At 42.2% G+C, this 21,029-nt stretch overlaps 1 protein-coding gene across 2 annotated transcripts in view; it reads right to left on the reverse strand.

Moving 5' to 3' along the window:
- The window catches only part of ADCY8 (adenylate cyclase 8), a 179,006-nt gene that overhangs the window by 122,509 nt on the left and 35,468 nt on the right, over positions 1-21,029 (reverse strand). For both annotated transcript variants that reach the window (XM_065586151.1, XM_065586150.1), the window contains exon 2: positions 8,916-9,065. In XM_065586151.1, the coding sequence (XP_065442223.1) occupies positions 8,916-9,065 (150 nt within the window). The remainder of the gene's footprint in view (positions 1-8,915; positions 9,066-21,029) is intronic.

The raw sequence follows: 21,029 nt of genomic DNA on the forward strand, positions 1-21,029 counted from the left end.
CCTCCATGTGGTCCAGAGCAGTGGAATAGAAGGTCTGTGGCGGTGACTGAAGCACTCCCTTTTGCTTGTGCGGACTACATCCATACACAGAAGACTCCCGCCCCCTGTGGGTACACCTCGGGACAATAATGCAAGCATAGAAAAGGGCTGTTTTCTAAAAGTCTGGCTGATGCAATGGAGGAAGATTGTCTACCTAGAAAACAAAGAAGCTAACAACACTGGGTCTGTCTCCCTGCTGCCTTACTCCCTTTTTCCACTGGGATAGCTCCATTGGAACTGGCAGAACACAGTGGTGAATTATGACCCAAAGCGTTTTTTCTTTCCTTTTCTTCTTCAGGTTTCTAGACCTGATGAATTTTTCTGACTGAGTCTAAGCCAAATATCATCAGTCCCTGCACAGCAGTAATTGTGTAGCCCCGTGGGGGGCTCTTTTGGCACTGGGTAGGGAGTTTACATTTTATAAATCATTCAGAACCTGCTGCAGTGAGGAGAGTAACAAATACTTACCATGAGCGTAAACATACATATCCAAGAGACACATAGTGGGTTAAGCTGGTCATCTCAAGCAAGTGCCCATAGAGTTCTTACGCCACGAGACACCATCATGCATTCTGCATGCATCACACATTTCAGAGAAAAATATATTAGAGAGGCTTTTTAAATGTTTTATTGGCACACTTCTTCGTGAGCCTGATCCGAAGCCCATTAATGTCAATGGGATTCTTTCCAGTGACTCTGTTGGATTTTGAATCAGGTCCCATATCTCTCCAGCTTTACTTAATAAAATGAGTCTAACTATGTAGCTCTTGGGTGGAGAAGAAAACTTTAACTAACACACTGTAGTGACCTGCAAAGGTTAACTAAAATAGCTTTTCTACATATAATAAATGTTGTAATGTTGAGGTTTTATTTTGAGAGCTGTGCCTTATTTGGAAGAAGGAAGTCTCCCCTTCTACTGTGTCTATTTCCAGACTTGAGTCATGAGAGTTTGCACTAGTGCACATCTGAATTTTACCCACCCTTCACAATGGCAGCTTTCAGAAAAGCAAATTTTTTTGGAAGGGAAGGGTACAATTCTCTGGGAGATTTGTTTATTTTTAAATGGAGCTATTTAAAGATGGATTTATCTGACAAGTTTCCAGTGGAAATCAATTACTGGATAAAGAGCAGGTCAGGAAGATAAAAGAGTATCATTAATGCAATAATTATATGGACATTACCCCAGTATGTATGTGTGTGTTTATTATATGGTTCATTTGCATGTTAGGAACAGTGGATAAATAAAGAACAAATTTCATTTTCATCTCAGTGAAGCTTTCTACTCTGTCCTGGTAGCAAGTATACAAAACCTTAGCACTAAGGCAAACTTCACATCTGTGTTATGATTATTTTTGAAAATTGTGTAGTATATATTCTAGTATATATCCCACATTTCATTTTCATTGCCTTGCCATAATGAAAGCAGAATTACCTATTCTGTCTTTGAGGTAACACCAAGTAAGAAAGAAAAAAACACTCTATGTTGGTCTTTAAATATTCTGTTGACAAGATAAGTGGAGCACTGGTCGTAAATCTTTTTGTAATGCTCAAAGTAACATACTGGGCCAGATGCTCATCTTGTATAAATCAGTGAAGTCACTGGAGCTATGATGGTTTACACCCAGTGAGAATCTGGCTGACAAGATATGCTTTGTTTATACAAAGTCATCATGGGGGGTGGAGTTTTAACATTAGCATTTTTGTTGTCTGAAACATCCATAGTTTTCAGGCCCAGGTGGGTGAGTGTGTTTCACCATTCCATGGATGAATTAACATACTGCCCAGTATCATCAACCTGCTACATACGATTGCCTTCACAACTGTGGTGTAAGTAAGCCAATACGGTCAGGTTCGCTGTACCATTAAGACATTTATTGCCGGTATGCCATACCGGAAAGCCATATTCTGTATCCGCTGAACACCGTCGGGATCTCCCGGGAACCGCAGCAGCGAAAGGAGCAGAACAAAAGGCTGCCAGGTGGCCCCACGCTGGCAGCTCCTCTGGCACGGCTGTACCTGCCCCCAGCCCCACCCCCAGCCCTTCCACGCAGCTGCGTCTCCTGTCTGGGGTCTGTACAGCCCTGCCGGAGGACAGGGCTGGAGGCGGGACTGGGGGCAGAACAGCCGCGCCGAAGGAGCTGCTGGCGTCTGCTCCTTTCGCCACTGTGGTTCCCGGGAGAGCCCTGCAGTTCAGAAATCCATATCCACTGAAACTGGTACCAGGCACAGCGGGAGGACAGAGCCCCCACCCAGCTAACGTGGGATGGGGAGGAGATGGGGAGAGCACAGGGGTCCCGGGCTGGGGGTGGGGAGGAGTCATGCGGGGCGGGCACATGGGGGGGCACGTGGGGAGGTCACGTACCCCCCTTTAGCTGGTGTTTCCCTTTGTGTCCCTCCTACAAGTCACCTATGCATACCGGTAAGAGTTAAAATCCACTTGCACCACTGCTTCACCACAAGTTGTCTCAGCTATGTTACCTCTACTAGCTCATCTTTTGTTTTTTTCCACAAATATTCCTATTCGGGAGTCTTCACTAGTGATGTATCAGAGGGGTAGCCGTGTTAGTCTGAATCTGTAAAAAGCAACAGAGGGTCCTGTGGCACCTTTGAGACTAACAGAAGTACTGGGAGCATAAGCTTTCGTGGGTAAGAACCTCACTTCTTCAGATGCAAGTAATGGAAATCTCCAGTGATTCACTAGTGATGTTTCACTTTCTCAGTCCGGCTGTCAAAGGTTTTAGATCTTAATCAAAACCAAGCTGCAAACACAGATTTTATTTCTACGTGAAAATGGGAAAAGTATGGCCACAGCCTCTTCTTTGGATTTCACTGTCACATGTTGACCAGGTTTCTTGTGGTTTATCAAACAGATAGAAACAATGCCAAAGAAGCGTGCTACTGACTCATCATAATATCACTCACAACTAATGATGGCAAAAATTCTCCCCACTTAATTCTACTGCCATCCACATATCTGGTATAGGATAAGGGCCAGATTTGTAAAGATATTTTGGTACCTAAAGATGTAGATAGGTCTCCAATCAGATTTTCAAAAGCACCTAGATGCCCAATTCCCAATGAGAGTAAGACGCCTAGGCCCTTTTTAAAATTCCACTAGGCACCTATCTGCATCTATAGGCATCTAAGTACATTTACAAATCTGGCCTTTAGTGACTTAGGAACTTTTGTAAAAGAGACTTGGGTTCCTAAGTCACTTAGATGCTATTGAAAGGAGCATAAACTCTGGCAAGTCATAATTAAGCAGGCCAAAAAAGAACTTGAAAATCAATTAACAAAAGACACAAAAACTAACAACAACAAAAAAAGTACATCAGAAGCAGGAAGCCTGCCAAACAATTTGTTGGGCCACTGGACAATAAAGGTGCTAAAGGAGCACTCAATGAAGACAAGGGCATTGTGGAGAAGCTAGATGAATTCTTTGAATCGGACTTCATGGCTGATTATGTGAGTGAGATTTACACACCTACATTCTTTTTAGGTAACAAATCTGAGGAACTCTCACAGATTGAGGTATCAGTACAGGAGGTTTTTTTAACAAACTGATAAATTAAACAGTAACAAGTCACCAGGACCGTTGGCACTCACCCTAGAGTTCTGAAGGGACTCAACTATGAAATTGCAGCACTCTTAACTGTGGTATGTAAACTATTGCTTAAATCGGCCTCTGTACCAGATGACAGGAATTGCAATGGCAATGTTTTAAAAGTCTCCAGAGGTGATCCTGGCAATTACAGGCTGGTAAGCCTAACTTCAGTACCAGGAAAATTGGTTGAAACTATAGTAAAGAATAGAATTGTCAGACACATAGATGAACATGATTTGTTTGGGAAGGATCAACATGGATTTTGTAAAGGGAAATCATGACACACCAATCTATCAGAATTCTTTGAGGGGGTCAACAAGCATGGGGATCACCCGATGGAATTAATAGGCAGCAGGGTTAAAACAAACAAAAGGAAGTATTTTTTCACACAATACACAGTCAACCTGTGGAACTTTGTTGCCACAAGATGCTGTGAAGTCCAAAAGTATAATCGGGTTGAAAAAAGGAGAACTAGTTAGGTTCATGGAGGATAGGTCTGTCAATGGCTAGTAGTTAAGATGGTCAGGGATGCAACTCAATGCATGGGTGTCCCTAAGCCACTGACTGCCAGATGCTGGGTCTGGACAATAGGGGATGCATCACTCAATAATTGCCCTCTTCTGTTCATACCCTATGAAGCACCTGGCATTAGCCACTATCGGAAGACAGGGTACTGGTCTAGATGGACCATTGGTCAACCAAGTATGGCCATTTTTATGTTCTTATTGCAAATTTTACCTGAAGTCTCAGTAAAAGTCAATGGGATTTAGGCTCCTAAATGCTTAAGTCCCTTTTGAAAATATGGACACAAATCTGACATCAGGAATCATAATACTCAAAAACCAGTGGGAGAACACTTTAACCTGTCTGGTCATTCAATGACAGACCTGCGGGTGGCTATCTTACAACAGAAAAACTTCAAAAACAGTCTCCAACGAGAAACTGCTGAGCTGGAATTGATATGCAAACTAGATACAATCAATTTAGGATTGAATAAGGACTGGGAATGGCTGAACCATTACAAACATTGAATCTATCTCCCCTTGCAAGTATTCTCACACTTCTTATCAAACTGTCTGTACTGGGCTAGCTTGATTATCACTTCAAAAGTTTTTTTTCATTTACTTAATTGGCCTCTCAGAGTTGGTAAGGCAACTCCCACCTGTTCATGCTCTCTGGATGTGTGTATATATATCTCCTCAATATATGTTCCATTCTATGCATCCGAAGAAGTGGGCTGTAGCCCACGAAAGCTTATGCTCTAATAAATTTGTTAGTCTCTAAGGTGCCACAAGTACTCCTGTTCTTTTTAAGAATTGCATAATATGCAACAGATGCTACCACATTTAACTATCCAATTTCAGCACAGAGCTGCATGGAAAAAATGGAATCACCTCCAAAAAAACAGTGTGGGGGGGGAAAGCATCATTTTGATAGTTTCACTTTGAATTCGCACCGCATTCCATAAAAACAAGCTATGACTAGCAAAAAACTGTTTTTGCTGGGAAAAATGGCATGATTTCTGTGTGGAATTTATCTAGACGCACATACTACCAAGTCCTGCATTCCTCCATTAAAATACAAGTGCAACATTTGTATTCTAATAGATCTGCAGGTGCTTGTTAGAGGACCAATGCAAAATCCGCCAAACACCACCAAAACATTTAACGGCTTTATGCAGTCTATACTATGCTGGCCAATGCTGTCTCATCGTTTCCTTGTACTCTCCCATCTGTCTGTCTGTATCCATCTGTGGTCTCTTGTCTTAAACTTAGATTGTCAGCTCTCTGGGGCATGCACCTGTCTTCTTGTTCTGTAATTGTACAGCACCTAGCATAATGAGGTCCTGGTCTATGACCAGGTCTCCAAGGCATTACAGTAATACAAACAACAAATAATCACAAGTGTTTGTAGGATCAGCCCCTTAATGTCTGTGTGGTAAATATGCACTATAATCCCCATTTTACAGATGGGGAAAACAAAGAGAAAGATAGATGACGTGCCCAAGGCCATGCAGCAAGTCAATATCAGAATCAAGATTAGAACTCAAAATTTACAAGCAGCTTTTCTACTGCATTCCTATGCAGCTGGCCCCAGCATCACCCCCTGCATTTTGCCCATAGGAAGGAGAAGGGGAGAGACACAGCCAGAGTGTACTGTACTCTGGCAATCTCCAGCTGCTCTAAGGTTCCTTGGGGACCATTGCCATCTGGAGTAGTATCCAGCAGCCCCTAGGCTGCTCTAACTTACTTGGGACCAGTGCAGATGAACCCATGGAATCAAGGAGCTATCGTGGGATCCCTGTGTGCCCCAATCCACAGTGTTGTCCAGCTGACAGCACAGAAGAGAATCTGATCCACAGTGTACTGTGTATCTACTGAGCATGACCTCTATGTTTAATAATGACATTTTTATTCTGAATCAGGGTGGCTTTATGTTTCTCAAAGAACAGTTTACCCCATGGTATAGGGAGTAGGAGGACAGAGATTTTTTAAATGAGGGAGGGAATTTGGTGGCAAAGAATTGAACAGAAGGGAGCAGAATTTCAACTAAAAATATCTCCCTTTTAATCATCCCATTCACTCCAATGAAAGGGAACCCTAGGGTTACAGGAAACCAGAAGAGTTAAGCATGGCTAACATACAACAAAGATATGCATATCTTTAACCAGTTTACGTGAATGGGGAGAAATAAAACCAAATGCAGTATAAGCAGGGCTTACGGCCCTAGTAAATCAAGAGTTTTCTATGCTAATGAGGGACTCATTAGATAATTCTGATGACAGCTAAAGTAGAGAACATACTGATATGGTAAATTATGGCAGTTATTTTTTGTTACATATTTAGTGCAGTCCTTTGCTTCACGTCTGTACACATCCCCATCTTAAAATGACCATAAATTCTCAGAAATCAAAGAAATAAGCATGTATCTAGAGGGCAGGGCTGAGCAAAAGGCAGAATTTCCATCACACAGGAAATTCCAGTATTTCAACATTTGTGTTTATCCCAGATTGAGACAGACAGCTGAAATATCAAAATTTTTCATGGAACAAAATATTCCAAAAGATTTTATTCAGAAATATTGAAATATTTTGTTTTGACAATTTCAGTCAAAACACAATATTTTGACATTCTTGAAATCAGAATGTTTCAGTCTGGTTTTTAAACTGATCCAGTATATTTTGTTTTGAGAAACTTCAACATTAAATTGCATTTCCCAGTTGCGGAGCAGTGCCTCCTGAGAGTTATTGATCACCACTCACCTCCATGGGCCAGGCTCCCTGGACAAACTACATCTCCCATCATGCACCAGCAGTCATGTGACTCCAATGAAGCAGCACTAAGCTTGGTCAGACTTGAATCTGAGTTGCATTATGAGCAATGTAGTCCTTCAGGGAGTCAAAGCCATGGGAGAGACTAGGGACCCGAACTACAGTTCCCTTGAGGCAATATGCCATGATGGGAAATGCAGTTTGATATTAACTGATTTGAAACATTTTGGGTCAGTTCAACTAAACAGAATATTCCGATCTGTGTCTAACTGACCTCAAATTAATTGTTTGATTTTCCCAATTGAAAAATCAAAAAATTTTAGGAGAATTTTGATTTAGCAGAAATTGCCTTGTGCATTGAAAAATCATTCTGATGGAAAATTCCCAACCAGATATGCTACAATGCACTATGGAAGACAGAGGTCAGGCAGGATTACCATATTTTAAGTTTCCCAAAAGAGTACAGTGCTGGAGTACGGTGACCACCCATCCCGAAGTGGGTGGGACAGTCCTGCAATGCAGAGTTCAAGTCCCGGTCTTGGGCTGAATGACTCTGGGACAGTATTTGTCCTGGATGCCCCACGGTGCTGCTCCACACCTGCCCAAGGCTCAGAGGTAGTGCCAGGCTCTTCCCGGCTTAGGCCTTAGCCCCCCCACTCACCACAAGGCCCCGCCCCTGCCTCTTTCTCTCCCCTCTCCCCCACCCCTTGGCCAGGCCAGAAGCTGGAGCTAGGCAGTAGTAAGAGTCACCCAGGGAGCCTGGGCCACTGTCGGGAGCCCCAGCCCCTCCACCTACCCTGGGCAGTGCACTGGGTGGTGGGGACAGGATCCAGGGGCTGCTCTTGGGCACCTGGCCCCCCGCCCAGAGCAGGTGGAGGGTCCAGGTCACCCCACAGCAGCCCAGACTCCCTGGGCAGCTCTTACCATGGCCCGCCTCCGGCTTCCAGCCTGGCCAGGCAGCGGGGCCTCAGGGGAAGAGGAGGATCAGTGGGTAGGGCCACGGAGTGGGGTGCATGTATCCCGCTTTTGCCATTTGAAAAGGTGGTCTCCTTATGCTGAGGGGGGAGATGGGGAGAGGGAGCTGGAGCGGATACCTGCGGCAGGGTTACTCACTGGAGGTGGGGGGCAGTATCGTTCCCTGTCACAGTGGCAGGGTGACTGGTGCAAGCCCAGGATGCAGCGACAGCCATCAGTCAGTCCCTCCCTATGGTACCCTGCCCCATCCACAGAGCTGGGAGCCGCGCCTGGATGAGCAGGATCCCACAGTAGTGGATGCAGGGGCATGGACCAATCAGCTGTGGATACAGGGGAGGGACCAATCGGGAAGCAGACCAATCAGGGCATCTTTCTGAGCTGCAATGTCTTCTCTGCAAAAATTCCAGACATTTCCTGTTATTTGAAACATCTGCCCAACAGAGGACGGAGCCTCAAAAAAGAAGCAATGTCTGGGAAAACCCAGATGTACGGTAATGTACTGCAGAGATGAATGTCAAGAACACTGCACAACTTCTGGATCTCTTAGTGTAAGTTTGGCAAAAAGGGAAGGAAATATGAAGGAGAAAACCATTTACATACATAATAAAATCATTAGGCTAATTTCATTAGTGAATTAAATATCAACATAATTTATATGTTGAATGCATATTGGTCCTAAAACTAGTTTAAATGGCAATGGAGAGCAATGGCATTGATTTAGCATTTGGTGGGTGCAAAGCGAGTTTAACTGATACCCCCAGGAGGCAAAGTGAGGGGTGGAGCAGGAGAAGGGTGTCAGATAGAGTAGACTCCTCTGCACAAATGAGGCAAGGAAGAGTTTTCATGATGAAAGCCTTTGAGATGTCATGTCAGAAAAATACAGCAAACGATAGAGCATGATCCTCACTTAACCAGTATAAATCCATTCACATCAAGAGGTTACAAGCGTGTAAGTAAGAGGAGGCTCTGGTCCTAGCAATGTATCAGCTCCACTTTATACGACAGTAGCAGCATTTCTCTGGATACCTGTCTCTGGTTTTCCGTCTCTAGCCTCAGTCTTGCTTCTACACATCTTCTGGTCTCTAAGAAGGCTTGGCGCTGAGCTCTGTCTGATAGGTAGCTAATGAAGATTCCCGCTGTATTCATACACATAAATAACACTGCCTGAGCCGCTATCTGAAATAGACAAGAAAACAGGACTTTGATTAGACGACTGAGACAAAAATATCCATTTAAAAAGGAAAAAGACGGCTTAGAAGTCATGTAGGCTGTAAAACTAAACAGTTAAGAAAGTTAGTAGAAAAAAGTCTCTTGGATCTTAATTAAAGGTGTCAAACATATGAAACACACTCTGCCTGCAGGAAGAAATATGCACTATTTTGGGGGGCATTAAACTCTGGTTGAACCACGAATGATGCTTCCAAGAGCTGACTCACAAGGCGCTAGTCAAGCATGGTTACAAACACAATTAAGAATTTATTTTTCCATAACCCTGTCTGTAAAGGCAATTTTGTGATACACTTCATGGCTTGATGTGAGAAGTGAGCTACATAAAAAAGAACCACAAAAGGGCACATAATTATCCGTTTAATTATGAATTATTGTTGTTACTGTATTAGTATTATTGACACTCGAAACAACCTCATTATCAGCTGATGACAACAAACTGGCACGCATATTTCTGAATAACAAAAAACCCAAAACACAAACCCAAAGTATAAACAAATACTTGCAACATGGCTGTGGTATAAACAGAGGTCTCACTTCATCCCTCCCACATAAAAAGGCTAAGAAAACATTCTCCTCTCCTATAACTGTGAACTACACGCTTTGTGCTAATGGAAGAAGGGGGCATCCCGGCTGCTTCCTCTTCTCCCCTCCAGGCATGCCCCAAGCTAAAATAAACTTTATGGAGTAGTGCCACAGCTACTGTGAATTTGTCTTTAACTGAGCTATGCTGATTTACACTAGCTGGGGATTTTGCCCTGTGAGCACAATTTACAAAGTCACTGTGCTTCTGCTTGTTGTCTCACTTTCCCCCGGACCGTCACAAACTAAACCCATGGATCTGGTCCTATTCAATAGTTTTGTTAATGTCTTGGATAATGGAGAGCAGAGTGTGCTTATAAAATTTGAGGATGACACCAAGCTGGGAGGGATTCAGAGCACCTTGAAGGACAGGATTAGAATTTGAAACGACCTTGAAAAAATTGAGATTTGGTCTGAAATCAACAAGATGAAATTCAATAAAGAAAAGTGAAAAATACTTCACTTAAGGCTAGTCTACACTGGCAACGCTAAAGTGCCCAGCTCTCTAAAAAACCACCTCCACGAGGGACGTAGCTACGAATGCAGCTCCCGGCGCTGGTGCACTGTCTGCACTGTGCTTTACAGCGCTGAAACTTGCTGCGCTCAGGGGTGTGTTTTTTCACCCCCCTGAGCGCGAAAGTTGCAGTGCTGTAAATTGCCAGTGTAGACAAGCCCTTAAGAAGGAAAAATCAAATGCACAGCTACAAAATGTGGAATAATTGGGTAGGCAGTGGTACTGCTGAAAAGGATCTGGGGGGCATAGTGGGCAACAAATTGAATATGAATCAACCATGTGTTGTAGTTGAGAACGCCTATTATCTCTCTGGGGTATATTAACAGGAGTATTGTAGGTAAGAACAGCAAGTAATTGTAACATTCTCCTCAGCACTGGTGAGACCAGAGGTGGAATACTATGTCCAGTTTTAGAAGCCACACTTAAGGAAGATGTGGACAAATTGGAGAGAGCCCAGAGGAGAGCAACAAAAATGATAACAAGTTTGGAAAACATGATCCATGAGGCATGATTAAAAAAACTGGGCATGTTTAGTCTTGAAAAAAAGAAGACTATGGGGGGAGAGGGGGAAGGGGGAATGGACCTGATAATAGTCTTCAGATATGTTAAGGGCTGTTATAAAGAGGATGGTGACCAGTTGTTCTCCATGTCCACTGGATGCAGGACAAGAAGTAATGAGCTTAAGCTGCAGCAAGGGAGATTTAGGTTAGATATTAGGAAAAACTTTCTAATTATAAAGATAGTTAAGCAATGCATTATGCTTCCAAGGGAGGTTGTAGAGGTTTTTAAGAACAAGTTAGACAAACACTTGTCAGGGATGGTCTAGGTTTACTTGGTCCTTCCTCAGCATAGGGGGCTGGCCTAGTTACCTCTTGAGGTCTCATCCAGCTCTACATTTCTATGATTTTATAATCCCCTGATGGTAACCTAGGCAGGCCTACGTTTTTCAGTCACCCGTAACAGGTGCCTGTGTTTTCATCTAGTTTACCCAAATAATTTCTCCCTTTTCTTGAGAGAGTGTCCCTCTTTAAACTGCTACAGTCCTTTAATCCTCTTGTTCCCATATATATTCCCGTCTTGGCATTATCTCTTAATATCCCTTAATTGGTTGTGGAGAAGTGTTCATCCTGACCCATTCCTTTACCTTCCTCTTTGTTTTTCCTTATAGCCCCCCATTGAACTAAACCGATGGATCCATACTGCAGAGATATGTTTGTAGAAGATTTCAGTTTAGAGATGCTTCCTCATAAGGGCCAGTATTATGATCATAGGATTTTGGAGACCTGCCCTGGAGGCGGGAGTTGGGAACACCGCATGGCTGGGTGCAGCAGCTCACTACATAAGCTCTCCAGTTTGTTTTATTCAAGTTTTGTTTCTTTCTCATTCACTGGTTTGCTATTTAATGACCCCAAAGATGGTTACATGGTGTCAGAAGTGCTGAATGAGAAGGAAACCGCAGTCATTTTGAAGTTAACTCCTATGTTTGCAACTAAAAACAGAGACAAAGGGAAGCACCAGAGAAGCATGTGGGGCACCAGGCATGGAGGCTTTTGCATGTATTTGGTGAGCACAGTAGTAGCTTGACTAGCTTAAGAAAGAGAGGAAAAAAGACAAAAATGGATGTGTTGCAACCTCTTTCTTGTCTGCAATTGTCAGGCAATGTTGCAGAGAACTGGAAAAAATTCAAACAGAGATTTGAGTTATATGTAACTGCCATAGGGGCAGATGAGAAAAATGATAAAGTGAAATCATCTATCTTTTTGCATGTTGCTGGAGAGAAAGCATTGGATATTTATAACAATTTTAAGTTTGAAGAAGGTGGAAGCATGAAGTTAAATAAAATACTGAGTGACTAAATTTGAGGAACATTGCATGCCAAAAAGGAATGAAACCTTTGAGAACCATTTTTTACATGCATGCAAACAACTGATAACACCATTGATCAATATGTCACAGAATTAAGGAAACTCAGTAAAACCTGTGACTTTAGTGAGCTGACAGAGTCTCTGGTCAGAAATAGAAACATTTGTGGCATTAAAGACAATGTTTTAAGAGAGCAACTGCTCCATGAAGGAGACTTAACTTTAGAAAAAGCTCTCCAAATATGTGAAAGCACAAGTCAAAGAACTAAATTCACTCATGTTCTAAGTACAAAAGAATATAGCCAGAATAGGTCAAATCAAAGAGTGGAACCACTCACTATGAAAACCACTCTGAGGGGGAAGACTGAGTGCAGATGGATCACAGCATGGCCCCAAACTGTGTTGCCTTTGGGAAACTCTGTCATAACTGTGTGTGAGTGTGAGGGGGAGGAAATCATTTTGCAAAATGCTGTAGCTACCAAATGCAGAAAAGTCAAGTGCATCCCGCTCCACAAAGGTCTCAGGAGAAGGTCAGCACTGACTTCTTTACCTGGCAATCAAAGGATTATTTAATAGTCACAGATTATAATTTTCTGTATCCATAAATTTGCATACTGCACAGTACTAATAGTAAATCAGTGATAGCTAGGACGACCAGACAGCAAGTGTAAAAAATCGGGACGGGGGTCAGGGGTAATAGGAGCCTTTATAAGAAAAAGACCCCAAAATCGGGACTGTCCCTATAAAATGGGGACATCTGGTCACCCTAGTAATAGCTGGCATGAAGGGAATCTTCTCTAGATGTGGAATTCCATATGAAGTCTTTAGTGATAATGTGCCACAGTTTTTCCAGTGCAGATTTTAGGCAATTTGCCATAGACTGGGATTTTCATCACAAAACATCAAATCCAAATTACCCCCAATCAAAAGGTTTTGTGGAAAAGTCTATATGGACAGTAAATAATCTTATGAAAAAGACTTTTGAAAGTGGGGGTGATTTGTATAAAACATTACGGGTTTACTGAAGTACACCCCTGGAGAATGGCTTTTCTCCAGCTCAGCTGTTAATGGGAAGAAGGATCAGATCTAATTTACCAATTACTGATAACTTGCTGAAACAATGAAATCATATGGAAGATGAAAGAAAATCTGAAGTGGAAGCAGAAATATTATTTTGATAAAGGGCCTGAGGTCTCCCATCTCTTAACCCAGGTGATAGACTGTGCCTTAGGAATCACACCTCTAATACATGGGGCCAAAGAGTACCATTAAAGAACAGCTGCATCCAAGGTTTTATATAATCCGGACAGACCAGGGAGACACATTTCGACATAATCAAAGGGATTTACGAGTAATCCCAGAAAGTTCCAACACTTTGACAGTAGATGTGGACTCTGGCATTTCCCATCTGACTGATCCTTTATTGTCAGTGCACAAAAGAGAAACTGTCAATGAACAACAGAACAACTCACACTCTAATGAAAGGCTGATACTGAGAAAATCAGTGTGGGAGATTAAACATCCTAAAAAGACTCACAGACTTGCTAACCCACCTGGAGAAGGGGTAATTGAGGAAAGTGAGTGGTAAAGACCATGCTAGAGTGATATGCTAGTAACCTCTCCTCTCAAGGTTTATGGAAATATATTACATGGGTTGAGAATTTAATGCATGTGTTATAAGAGAGTTGTTAGCTGTTTGTATAAGATTGTAATCTGGAGATACTTCCTCATAAGGGACAGTATTATCAACATAGGAATTTGGAGATGTGCCCTGGAGGCGGGGGTTGGGAACACCACATGGCTGGGTGCAACAGCTCACTACAGAAGGTCTCCAGTTTGTTTTATTAAAGTTTTATTCCTGTCTCATTCACTGGTTTGTTATCTAATGAACCCCAAGATCATTACACAGTGAAAATCCCAATAACCGAGGGTAATCATAAATTAATACAGACCAGTTCCAATTCTGTTACAATCCCTCCCTCTCCCGACTTGCACTCTCTTGGGGGCCGGGGAACCAGTTGTTGTAGGAGTTCTCTCTGTCAGGGCAATTCTCAGCTGCAAGATTCTGATCCTCTAGCACCATTCAGGTGACACAAAGGAGCAGGAACCAGCGAAAATAAATTTGTCCTCAGTGCAGTGTGCAGGGAGCTCTGCCACTCCCATTAGTGTTACCCAAGCAGATTCCTACATGCCACACTGAAACATGCCCTCTTAATGTTACTTTAACATTATGTATATTAATGAGGTAATGTATTGTTAATGATAACAAATGGATAGATTTAAATAGAATAGAGGGTATCGAGCATCATAGGAGAAATTTGGATTTTGCAGAGGGCTTCCTCGTGGATCTGCCACTGCTTTCACTTTTGCTTTAAACTCTGACTGAATGCTTTATGTATGCTACAATAGAATTTAAATCCTCAAATGCTTGTATAATGTGTTCGTTTTCTTTTCCAAGTTTGTCTAGTTCCAGAGCAGATATCTCTCTCTCGTAACTGGACTCTCTCTCTAGCGTATGCAGGGAAATGTACAGTCAAACAAAGTAGATTGTTGGAAACTTTGCAATAAAGGGTATATTATTTTCCTTTTTTTGAGATGACAGTATTTCTGAAGAGCCATAAACTCCTGAAACCACTGATCTCTTAAACCCACTGAAGCCAATGCAACTACTCAAGAAGGAAGGCTACCAAAATCTGGTTCTAACTTTCCTAACATTGTGACACTGGGATACTACATCTCAGAGCTGCAGAGAACAGGGCATGAGGCACACGAACTATAACCCTTATGAGGCACCACATTCAGCATTTCAGAATCAAAACTATTTTGGTTTTCAAATGAAATATTTGACTTTCAGGTGTTTGGTTTTTCAGTGAAAAAACTGAAAATATCCAGAGAGCAGACATTTCCCACACATTTCATTTAATCAAAAACCCAATTTTCCATCAAAACACAGTTTCGACGGAAAATTTTTGACCAGCTCTAATACTGATCCCTCAGTACATCAAGCATCAAGTTTATTTAGAAACCTGGCATTCAACCCCATTCCTCCCCAACATACATATTCCAAAAAAGGTTGGCCAATTTACATTACACAGACAAGCATCTTACAGATTTTCAGAGTACAGTTAGTCCAGTTTTTGGTAGATCAACTGTATGTTCTCATAGGGCCAGTTCTGGCCCCTTATTCACTCGTACTTTAGTTCATAACTAGTTCCACCAACTTCAGCGGAATTGCTCACAGAATACGGGCAGTAGACTGGCCTTCAATTAGGTACAATGACTGCACGGTCTAATTTTGGACAAAGGGCACTAAAGAAAACATTACAGGTGAAAGAATGACTTATTTAGTTGGAGCCACTTTCTGCCGTCCTTACACAGAGTAGCCTGACTGAAACCAACAGAACCACTTGCAGAGTAAAGTACTTCTCAATGTAAGAATCTGGTCTTGTAAATAAGACTTGAGTCTTTTGCTGTTAGCGCCTCTACCACCCACACAACATGGCTGGTACCAAAAGGCCTATGAGATTTCCACTGAATAGCCTCGCCAATTTGTGATTTTATAAGCAGTGGACAACACCATGTCCTTTCTACTGTATTGGAGACAATAGATGCCAACACAGTAGGAATGAGAAGGTTAAAAAGAAAACCTTTTCAGATCAGTTATGAGTCTCTTAACCCTTCTTGTGTCTCCCACAGCCTTTGGATAAACAGATGCAGCTGGGCTATAAAGTGACATAAAAAGCCATGTACAGTGCTGGTAGACGTCAAATTATGGTACGGGGAGATCTGCATATTAGATATTATATAACTGCAAACAAGAAAGTATCCATCAACGCAATGGTTGGGGAGATATCATTATTGCAAAATCAGAGCTACTTCCACTGTGTGGGAGTCTCATAACAAGGGTGGATGAATAAAGAAGGTTACGCTAAAGTATCCACAGGTAACTAGAACTGCTGTTATAATTTTTACTCCCCATATCTCTACTTCCTATAAATCTAACAGCCCTCTATCACTCAGGAGATAATTAAGAGCTTGATTCACAAAGAAATCTCTTGTCAAATCAAATTAAATTTACATTTATAAAATGTCCTTCACGCAGGCACCTCGGGGGCACTTTACAAAGTCAATATAAAAACAAAGGCAATGCAATGTGAGCAAGCCAAGTCAAACACACAAGGTAAGTTTAGCTGTGAAAGTGGACAATGGTTCAATTCAATTCATTTTTGTCTGGTGCCTGTCATGCAGAGTATCTCAAAGTGCTTTGTTAAAAGAAATGAAACCCGATAACATTTGGAATATTTTTGGAAGCAGCAGATCTCAGCCCAAGAGCAATTCAAACACAGTTGGAGGAAGTGTTAGTCAAAGAAGGAACTACAGTAAATAAAGAGAACGGAAAAAGGGAATATTCATTAATAGGTCAGTGGGGTATGCCAGTCGGTTTGTGGGTTAGAGCTGAATTAATCACAACCACAGGCAAAAGATAGAGGAGGGGCTGATCTGAAGAGAGAGAGAGAGAGAGAGAGAGAGAGCGAATCAATGGTTCAGAAAGAAGAAGAAACTTCAAAACGGCACAGGTGGGAAAGTAGTTCCTAGCTACTGAAAACAGAGTTGATTCAGGAGTCACCACACTGACTTTTGTATATATCTGCAAATAAAAGCACTTGGTTCAATTTGACTTCATTTGCAGGGTAGTGTAATCCATTATTTGGACAACTGGCAGGTCGGAACAGAAAAGTTTGTGAATCCTGAAAGTTTTAGCATGACTAATGTTGCATCCAAAATTTCCAACCAGAACATGTATTGTTTGCTTTTTTGCTATTCATTATTCTCTTGTTTGAAAAGACTCAGTCATCCAAGCAGGGAGGATAAGCAATAAATGAATAGCCCATAATCAAAGACAACACTCTCCAAGGAGCTCATCATCTGAAAATTATTGATCCAAAGTTTCTGGTGAATATTTATGAATGCATTATAAAGATTATGAGAATCAGTTGGTTAGTGATTAGCTAATCAACAAGAGGGGAGTAGATAGGTGACAAACATTCTTCTTAATGAATAGTTCAACCAACTCTAGTTGAGAGTCACTTGGAGGACACAGGGAGGAGACGGAGAAGGGAGAGAGAGAATAGATCCAAGATTAGAGAGAGAAAGTTGACAAAGTCCATGAAGAATTTTGAAAACCAGAGGAGAATTGAAGCTCTCCGTCTACACTGCAATCAGAGGTGTGACTGCACCTCAGGCAGGCAAATCCATGCTCGATTTAATCTAGCTAAGGAAGCTTAAAATAGCAGTAACGAGGCAGTGAGAGAGACCCCAGTGCAGGCTAGCAACATGAGTACGTATCCAGGATTCCACAGCCTGCGCTGAAGCCTGTGCAGCTGCATCTTCACTGTAATTTTTAACTGCGTTAGCTAAATTAAAGCTAGCACAGATATGCCTACCCCATCTGAAATCACACCTTCTACTGCAATGCAGGTATACCTCAACAAAAGTATTTTATCCCGTATTGTAGCCAAAAACTCTAAAGTGCTCTGCAAAAGGACATGATCCCAAAGCTCTAGCATACATGATGAAACTGATGATAAAAGTCACTTAGAAGCAGAACTGAGACAGCAAACTGGTGCTGTGAGTAGAAGAAGAGGAACATTAACAAACAGAAGAAAATAGCAATTCAACAGCCAAACTGCTTCTGGAAGCCAAATAAAACCAACTGCAAAATAAACTACCACAGAACATTCTTAAAGGAGGAGAAAAATGTAAGGAGACAGAAGGTCCAACATGTTCCCAAAAGCAATTCCACATGTAATAACTTTATTCTTTTCCTACTCCATATTTTAAGTTTGGGTTGGTTCCAACAGCGCATTACAGAAGTTTTTGACCGAGGATAGGTAAGCAGTGGAAATGAAAGCTGTTGTGTTTCTTTAAGAATGTTTTCAGTATGTGCCATATAAAGCAGTGGTTGCTATGGTAATTATTATTGGTTAATTAGGTTTGATGAAGCATTTTGAATCATCATTAGTTATTAAATTAAAAATAGCTGTTTGCCACAAGGTTGTTTTCTTTAATAAAATAGTCTCCAAAGTCTCATTTACCCCCTCCCGTTGCAGCTCATCTGGGGTTTGGTTACTTCAGTGTAAGGAGAAATATTATTCAACATGTTCATTTAATATCACTTATAATAACTCAGACTAATTAATTAATGATGGGGGTTGTGATGTGCTGGACTGATAGCTATGGAGGCTGAACTCCTCTGCTTTGGATAGAACAGGAACTGTTGGCTATGCAAGCATCCCATCCCCATCTGATCAATGGGTTTTGAAAGGGACGCATCAGCACTTAAGAGGCCAAAATTATTCTTCATGCTTTTTCGGTTTTGGTTTCTCAGCGAACGCTGCCAAGTACTAACATCTGTGGCATTTACTTTTTAACTTATGGACCTGTCTCCACCAGGAACTGAATGGAGACCACCAACTTGTTTTGCAAAGGCCACTAAGCCGCTGACATAACTTTCAGTTAATACAGACTGACTCAGGCTTGATTTACAAACTTGACATAGGAGGAAAGGCTCCATAGACTATTATTAATCCCCTGCATCATCCAGGTCTTTTTATTTATGCACTCCCTATCCGTCGCCCCACGAAGTCACAGGACCTCCTGGTCAACCTCCTCCTGGCCCTGGTAAAAACGACCGTCTATAAAACCAGGGAGAAGAGGTTGGCCGATGGAGTCTTCTGTGACTGTGGGGCCTATTTCCGATCCTCCATCTGTTCACGTATCCGGGCAGAGTTCCTCTGGGCGGCATCCACTGACTCCCTTGACGCCTTCGAGGAGCAGTGGGCGCTGTCCGGGGTTCTCTGCTCGGTGTCCCCGTCTGGTTCACTTCGTTTGACTCTTTGACCGCACTCCTGACCCTGTTCTTTCATTAGTTGTCCCCTGTAATTTTTTGGTCTCCAGGTCCTGTGGACCCCCCCCCTTAGGCTGGGGGGGGATCCTTTAGCAGTGCGCGGGCAAAGCCTGCCCACTTCCTGGATCCCAATAGGATCATCCAGGCCACAGTTATACTACATGTTATATTGGCACTCATGTAAGGGATGACTGTTATGTTACACCCGTAATTGTTCTAGATGCCTCAACGAGTTTGCAAAGTAAATGATGGACTTCAGAGATGAGTGAGGATATAACATACCTGAGAGGGGCAGGTGGGAGAAAAAAGGACCCTGGTTACAGATATAAGACTTAGACTGTAAGCTCTTTGGGGCAGGAACAGTCTTTTTGTTGTGTGTTTGTACAGAGTCAAGCATGATGGGGTCCTGTTCCATGACCAGAGCTCTTAGGCACTAAGAAATACAAATCAATAAGAAGAAGAAGATTGGGAGGGTTGCTTCTGAGTCAGCTCAGTTTAGGCAAACACATGTCCTCATGGTTCCAATGAGATCCTTTGTTGGATTGTTAAGTGTAAGCACCATCATTTTTTGCAGGTATTACCTCTTGGAAATGTAATTTCTGGAAATGACAATTTAGTGCAAAAATTTTCAGAAGAGCTCAGAGCCAGATTTTCAGGAGCTCAGCCCCTGTTGTGCCCCTGATGGCCAGATTTTTCTAAAGGAGATCAGCACCCAGTCAGCCCTTATTTAGATGTGTATGTGGGACCTGAGTTCTTATGGAAATTCTGACCTCAGTGCTGCTAGTCAACAGGTAAGTTGTGGGTTCCCAGAAATACAAGTGTTCGTAGTGTGTATATAAGTATCAGCAGGGTAGCCGTGTTAGTCTGTTTCCACAAAAACAATGAGGAGTCTGGTCATGGCACCTTGAAGACTAGCTCCATGCATCTGAAGAAGTGGGTTTTTTTACCCACGAAAGCTTATGCCCGAATAAATCTGTTAGTCTTTAAGGTGCCACCGGACTCCTCCTTGTTTTAGTGTGTATATAAGTACTTCAGCTCCTTTCATACACAGGAACACAGCCTAACCTTGACTGTCCATTACAGCCATCGGTTCCAAAGGGGATTGTGCCTGCCTGTCCATATGCAGAATTTGCACCATACCCTGATTATCTACATTGAGAACAGGTGGTCTCTGACATTTTTTCCTTTTTTGTGCTATTGCAAAGGCAAACAAAAGCAACTCAAGGGCATGTCATTTTAATTTTTGTTGACAATTTAGAAAATAAAGCATATTTCCCCCCAGAACAATGATACATATATATGAAGTCAATTGTCATGTTTTTAGATCAAAAACAAAATTCAGAAATGTGCTTTGAATATTCACAGCAAGAGGCGTAATAGTCTGTTATGAAAACATGGCTATTTCCCTCTTGCGCTCTTCTATCGAATCCATCAGAAATGCAGAAAATTAAATGTTAGAGCAAATTGTTCATAGGTAACTCGAAACATGCAATTTAGCAGAGCAGCTGTCCACTTAAGGCTGGGCATTTGCAATACACTGCCCATACATTAGGTCTGGAAGGCAAATCATGTCCTATCAGCCACAAAGTGACAGCAAGTGACACAACCTGAGTGATGCATTGAGGCAGGCAAGCTAAAATGTAACCCTGATAGTGCCACTGAGCATCCCTAAATGCCAAGCAAATCACCGCTAACTCATTTTGAGCTAGTCTAGTATTTAGGCATATCCCTAGCAAAAGTACATATTTCTGGAGTTTTGACAAGTCTGTCTTTTCATAAAAAATGCTAAAGTGACCAGACATCAAGGACTGTCTGGGACGCTGGAAAGCTCGTGGCTACTCTCTGCACCCCCAGATAAATAAGGAAAGAGAGCAGACATTTTCCACACAACATTTCATTTCATCAAAAACCCAATTTTCCATCAAAACACAGTTTCAACGGAAAATTTTTGAGCAGCGCTAATACTGCTCCCTCAGTACATCAAGAATCAACTTTATTACTGCCCCTCCCCCAAGCTCCCCTTCAAGACAAGGGTGACTCTCCAGGGC

Source organism: Chrysemys picta, chromosome 2, assembly GCF_011386835.1.
Source record: "Chrysemys picta bellii isolate R12L10 chromosome 2, ASM1138683v2, whole genome shotgun sequence".
Classification (NCBI taxonomy): domain Eukaryota; kingdom Metazoa; phylum Chordata; order Testudines; family Emydidae; genus Chrysemys; species Chrysemys picta.